This window comes from Austrofundulus limnaeus, unplaced genomic scaffold (assembly GCF_001266775.1).
Source record: "Austrofundulus limnaeus strain Quisiro unplaced genomic scaffold, Austrofundulus_limnaeus-1.0 Scaffold456, whole genome shotgun sequence".
NCBI lineage: Eukaryota > Metazoa > Chordata > Actinopteri > Cyprinodontiformes > Rivulidae > Austrofundulus > Austrofundulus limnaeus.
Window position 1 is genome coordinate 1 of NW_013952858.1, and position 6,893 is coordinate 6,893.

The 6,893-nt window shown below is 39.0% G+C and overlaps 1 protein-coding gene across 1 annotated transcript in view; it reads left to right on the top strand.

The window, feature by feature from the left end:
• Positions 1–179: 179 nt before the first annotated feature.
• The window catches only part of LOC106529629 (EVI5-like protein), a gene marked incomplete at its 5' end in the record, with an annotated part of 41,974 nt that continues 35,260 nt past the window's right edge, over positions 180–6,893 (top strand). Inside the window, 5 exon segments of the mRNA XM_014025105.1 lie at positions 180–277; positions 533–593; positions 3,071–3,124; positions 4,095–4,127; positions 4,512–4,664. Of these exon segments, the coding sequence (XP_013880559.1) occupies positions 180–277; positions 533–593; positions 3,071–3,124; positions 4,095–4,127; positions 4,512–4,664 (399 nt within the window).

Here is a 6,893-nt window from a genome sequence, read left to right on the forward strand (position 1 = left end):
ACTCAAGACAGCCATAACATTATGTTTCTTTACAAGTGTATGTAAACTTTTGACCACAACTGTACCTGTGGACACGCTGCCTCTCTGAGGTCAGGGAGGGCTTCAAAACAGACTGCACAGTTTGTGTGGCTCTTATCCAACCACGGTTTCTTTTTTTGTTGTTGTTTTTACTTTTTCAGCACTTTCAGAAAGTTGTCCCACATCAGTTTGACAGCGGGCCAGATAAAGTCATCCAGACTGCATATCAAGTCAAATACAACGCCAAGAAAATGAAGAAGTAACAACAGCTTTTTGTTTTACGCTCTTTATTTACTTCTTATTCTTCTTCTTCTTGTATTAGCATTTTTTAAAGGAAATGTGTTTAACAAACTTTTGTAATTACATTTAGATATGTCAGTTCAGCTTCATCTGCTATATGTTGTCTTTCTGAAAATAATTTTCATATCAGATTTACACATCATGTATATATGTTACACTGCTGTGTTCTGAGCCCACAGTGAACACGTTTCTGTTTCTGTTTTTGTTTATTCAGGTTAGAGAAAGAATACACTACAATCAAAACAAAAGAGCTGGAAGAGCAGGTGGAAATAAAGGTGTGGGTTTGATTCAAATGCATGTCTGAAATGCCACAAAAGCTTTTCGCCAATCAGCCAAAATAATGTTTTATTACGATGCAAATTATTCAATATTTCAAGACTATAAATGCTGGAATTAGCACAATAACTGAATTTCATCCATTTCCACCTAATGATGAGCAGCAGCCCTGATGTTTTGAGGCATGGACTCTTCTGGATCAGTGGTGCCCAAATTTGAGGTTGTGACCTAATTGTGGGGCACTAAGCATCAAGTTAGAGTCCTTGGATAATCTCCAGAAATCAAAAAATATTGTTGATGCAATATTTATCTTATAATTATTGCAAAAACACGTAAAATTATAAACATAGTATTTCTGTAAAAGCTGTTTGGATTGTTTAGCCCCTGTTTTTTAGGGTTACTGACAAAATTTGTGTACTCATTCCATAATATTTGTGGTCACAAGCCTCTGCCACAGATATTTTGTGGATCAGAAGGTGAAAAGTTTGGGAACCACTTTTCTAGACCTTTGAAGGTTTACTGGAGGAGGTCAGCTCTTGTGGTGGTGGAAGGGTGTCCGTCTCCTTCTGACTGACTGACGGGCAGAAACTGTGTTAGTCATTTAAAGAGGTTTTCTTAGTTCTGCCTTCAGAAGTTCGATTAGGAAAGAAGATATCAGGAAGAATGTTAGTTCAGAGACTTGCCGTCGCCTCCTGAAGCTAAACAAAGATTAATGCTTCTGCACAGTTGAATAAACAAAACATATCATGACTTATTTAGTTATTATCTGATGAGAACTCTTTAAAATAATGACTTAAAGAATGAATTACTTCAAACTCCAAACATTTGCAAATATGATTCAGACAAATAAAACATTGATGTTTCATCACAGGGTTCCTACAGATCCTTAAAAAGTCTTAAAAGGCATTGAATTCATCAATCCAAAAATAAGGCCTTAATTAGCCTTAAAATGTCTTAAATTAGTCTGTCAGAAGTCTTAAAAATGTTAACACATTGCAAATAGGATAATTGTTATTTGTCTCAAGTATTTAAATAATTGATAACATTTTTTTAAACGTTCACATGCAGACATTCCTCTTTGACATCACTTCCTGTTACTGCACATGCAAATATCTCTACAACCGTCTGTCTGAGGAACCCTGCATCAACGTTAAACCATAAGGATTAGTCTAGTTAAATGATATATTTTCACAGAAAAATCCATAACGTAGCTGAAATCATATTGAAGGAGAAAAGAGATCTGTCCTCTTTCCTCCTGTAACTTGATAAACATTGTTTCATGATTATCGAAATATGTCAAACTCTAAGAGAATAATAAATCAAATAAAAAGAAGATTATTTTGTTTATTATCTGATTAAGAAAAAGAGAATGTCTCTTTTATAGGTTAAGGCGACCTAAGGTGGCCTAAATTCAATTCTAAGTGGAACAGAGTTTTTGTCTTTAAAGGGCCCGTCAGAGGCCTGTCAGAGGCCTGGGGTCAAAGACAGTTTTCTTGATTATCCCACTCAAGGTGACCCCTTCAATTACATCTGGCTGAAAACCCATGTATGCATAGTGAGAACACGCAATTGTCCCTTATCATAAATTTAATGAAATGTATCACTTATCAACTCAGTGCTTATCAGAAAGTTGTAGTTAGAAACAACACTATGCCTCACAACTGCTTCAAAATAAAAAGAATAACGAGGAGTGAAAGGAGAAAATCAATGGCTCGATAGGACATGATAACATAACAAGAATAAATGTCACGTCATCACTTTGCCAGGATTAGCCATTCATTTTTCTCCTGGTCTTTATTTCAAATAGATTAAACTAATCAACAATTATTAATTTCGGCTGATATGAAACACTTAAAATATTTTTCAGCCGTATCACCCAGACAAACACAAGATAATTTTGTTTTCCTACATTTTGAAGCAAGTAAATGGAACATGGTTTGTAGTTGGGTGGAGATGAAGATGAGGATGCTGGATTTATTTTAAGATAAGATCAAATAAAATAAGATAAGATAAAACTTTATTGATCCCACAGTGGGGAAATTTGCACATTAATGCAGCTGACTGCAGGAGAGGGTAAGATAAAATAAAAAAGAAGGATAAATAAAAGGAAAGAGAAAAAAAAACATTATATACATAATATATTACAATACACATATACATATGTATGTGTATATATATGCACAAATAGTACATCAATCACACACATCTACAGTACATCAACATACACTATATATACAGATAACATTACATTTTATGTGATGTAGTTTCTCCTAAAAATCTAAATTTTACTGGTAGTGACTTATCTGTGATTTTGTTTCTAAATCGTGCCCCTTTAATAAAGGTTGTTTCTCTGCCTAATATATCTTACCAGATGTAACCAGATGTTTTTCATTCCAGCTGTCGGTGGTCGTAATGTTGTGGCTGATCAATGTTTTATTGTATTTCTGTCTAATGTGTTGCATTAACTGTTTTTCAGCGGTTGCGGACAGAGAACAGGCTTCTCAAACAGAGGATAGACACGCTGGAAAAAGTGAGTGTGGCACAGCTTGCGCTCTTCATCATCACACAGATGACACACTTCTCCCTCCTCATCAGTTTTGGCCTAATCCATCCAGCTTTACGTGTCCATACATCATGCATGTCTCCTGATGATGGAGGCTTTTCTTCCACTAACTGGACTGTGTTAGATGTACAGTTTTTCCTGGTAAAATCTTCAGTAAGCTGAGCCGTCTTGATTTGTAAATCAAATCCAGAGAAACGTCGATTCAGACGCCTGTTTGTGATGGTGCCTGTGTTAAAAGCTGGGAGTCGTCAGGCCGTACTAACTGAAGCAGACTCCGTAACAAGCATGTCTGAAACGTGAATGCAGCCGCTTGAATGTCGACGGCGTCTCAAAGCATGTCGGGTTGCGCTGTTTGTCTGGTTCTTGGTCCTGTGGTCCCTGAGTGGACGCCAGCGCTCTGCATGAGGCCTGCTGTGGATAGTGAGGATGTCCGCTGGGCTGCGTTCACAACACCTCAGTCTAAACGCCTCTAAACGCACGAGGCTGCTGCTCGCCAACATGTCTTTGCCACGCAACTCAGGAATTTGTTTGTAACTAACTGAACTTATTAAAAACAACTGGATCACATTCGATTAAAGCTGCGAGCTTCTGCACATCCTTTGGCTCTTTAGCTGCTCTTCTTGTACCGTTTGTCCGTCTCCACTTTAACCTGTGTTTCTGTTGCTGTGTCTCGTCTGAATTCCCTGACTTAGCAGCACCGCTTATTTCCTTACTTTGTCACCAGCTTATTTGAAGTTTTTTTCCCTCAAACCAACATGCAATGTTCTTTTTTAACCTCTGATTGTGAACATCATTGTAACTTGTGTTTTCTGGAGGAGAAATGAACATTGCATTGCTTCGTTGAAACAATCAGTTGTTTTTTTGTGTGTGCTTTTAACTGTCCTTTGGATTATTTCTCTCTCTCTCTGCTGTCTCTGTTCACATTTCTGTTTTGTAGGAAAGTGCTTCCTTGGCAGATAGATTGATTCAGGTATACTCCTCATTTTCTCTTTACCGTTATAACTTACAACTTCCATTTTCTCTCCCACTGTTTCTTTTGTTGCTTTGCATGCTTATGATTAGTACAATTATGGACAGTAATAATGTAAACTCTAACGAGTCTAATAAATAATTATGTCGAATTATAAAAAATAATTATATTTGTTTAATCGGCGTTGCAATTTGCACAGAAGAATCACAAATTATGTCAAAGAGAACTCAAAACTAACATCCAAATCGCAGTTGCTAACATTAAAACAAGCATGTCATGTTTGAAAGCCCATTCCTGCTTTTGTGATTTGCCCGTCCATTCCGCCTGTCCGTTTCACTTCCTGTCGTGCTCACTCCACTCCTCCTCGGTTGCTTATGTCCAAAGGGACAAGTGACCCGAGCTCAAGAGGCGGAAGAGAACTACCTGGTCAAGCGGGAACTGGCCACGGTCAAACAGCAGAGCGAGGAGGCCAGTGCTCAGCTGGAGCAGGCCAAGAAAACCATCAGGCAGCTTCAGCAGCAGCAGCAGCCACAAGCGGTAAGGAGGGTCACGGATCACTTCGCTGGGAGGAAGTAGTGTCTCAGGTCCTGTTGAGCGTAGGACAGGATTCAAATTATTAAGACTGGGACGCTGCCCAGCTCTGTGGCTTATTTCAGATCATGTACACCAGGGGTGTCAAACTCATTTTCACCGAGGGCCACATGAGAAATGGTAGTTGTAGTTAACTTTGATGTTTCATGTTTAACTTTGACTAAATGGTGTTTTAACACGTCCTCTTTTAAACACTGATAAGAACTAAGTGTATGACTGATTAAATCTGAAATAAATACAGAAATATTATTAAAAGTAAAACAAAAAGTTTTACTCACTGATGAGTTTCTAGTGAGTAGCTGCATTATGGCAGATTTAGTTTATGTTTGATGGTGACTTTAAAGCAGCTTATTTTCAGACATTAGTACTGTGCTATCCAACTAAATTGCTCAGTTACTTCAAGCCAACAGCTCAGGGACAGGAATTTATTTAATTTATTTTTATTTCATTTATCCATCCATTTTCTGTACACGCTTGTTCCTCGCAGGGTCGCGTGGGTCACTGGTACCCATGTACAGCAGTCACAGTGCGAGGGGCGGGGTACACCCTGGACAGGTCACAAGTCCATCACAGGGACTCACATAGAGACAAATGAGACAAACAACCATTCACTCTCTCACTCACACCTAGGGACAATTTAGAGTTATCAATTAACCTAACAGTCATGTTTTTGGTCTGTGGGAGGAAGCCGGAGTACCCGGAGAGAACCCACGTATGCACGGAGAGAACATGCAAACTCTACCCAGAAAGGTCCCTGGGCCGGGATTTGAACCGGCGACCTTCATCAGCTCTACCAACTGAGCCACCGTGCCGCACTTTTATTTCATTTATTTTTATTAAATTAATTTTGTTGCATTTAACCATAAATTTAAAGTTTACCATTGATATAAGAAACAAATTTCGTGTTAAGTAAAAAAAATCGGTGGGGGGGGGATATACCCCCTGGCAAGCCACACAGGAGTCACCTGCGGGCCACGTTTGGCCCGCGGGCGTTGTGTTTGACACGTGTGATGTACACAGTACGAATGTGTTAACGTTGATTAATTTACTCTTTACTGTTTAAATAACAAGCTCTCTGAGAGTTCAACCGCAATGCAAAAGATGTAAGGTTGAGTAAAATGTAAATCAGTTTGCGATGATTTACAAATTTCTTAATCTATATTTGATTCACAGTGGAACCATTTATTTATTTATTTTTAAAAGGTCATTTTGAAATTGATGGCAGCATCACATCCCAAACAAGTTGGGACAGGAGCAGCAATATGCTTTAAAGGAAGTGGTACATGTAGGAATGGCGTTTTGCAACAAATCAGGTTAAATGGCAACAGGTCAGTCAGAAGACTGGACAGCCTTTTAGAGAAGCTAAATCTCCTACAAATACAACTCAGTTCCAATGGACCTTGACAAATCAACATTTTAGATTCTTAGAAACAATGCCATGTTCTCCGTACTACAGAGGAAAGGAACTATCCAACCTGTTATCAGTTCAAAAACCAGCCTCGCCAATAGTATATGGGTGCATTAGGGCCTAAGGCGTCGGCAGCATACACATCTGGAAAGTTGCTATTAATGTAGAAAAGTGTAATATAGTCTGTGTCCATTATTCAAAGGCTGCGTCCTTCGAAGGACTACCTGGTCTAGGTGGGCCGGGTCCTTGGTCGACAGCGAAGACCAGAAAAACATTGTTGTGAATTTGGACAGTCTATAGTGTTACGGCCCTGTGGTTTCTATGCTGTCTTGTTTCTCTGCAGGGTTTGGAGTTGCAGCAGCAGGTGCTGTTGGTTGGCTTGATTGCTGCTTAAAAGCCGCCCACATGCAGCTTGTCTCGCTCTCTCCTCCTGATCCTCACTTGGTTTGGTTTGTATCTTTTTGTTTGGTTTGGTTGGGTTTGGTTTAGCTTGGGTTTACTTACTCTAAATATTTATGAGTCTTGGATTAATCTCAGTTTGGTTTTTCTCATTTCAGGTATTCCCTCTGAGGTTTATTTCTTTAGTATAATTTAATAAACTATTATTTTTGTGAAGTAAATTAATCCTTGTGTGGTCTCCTTTCATGTTACCCCACCAAACGAGCCTGGTGGACGTAACATGTGGGGGCTCGTCCAATTCTTTTGGACTGTCTTTGATTGATTGGCCTAATTTGTGTGGTCTAGTGGCAGTTACATGCCCTTGACAC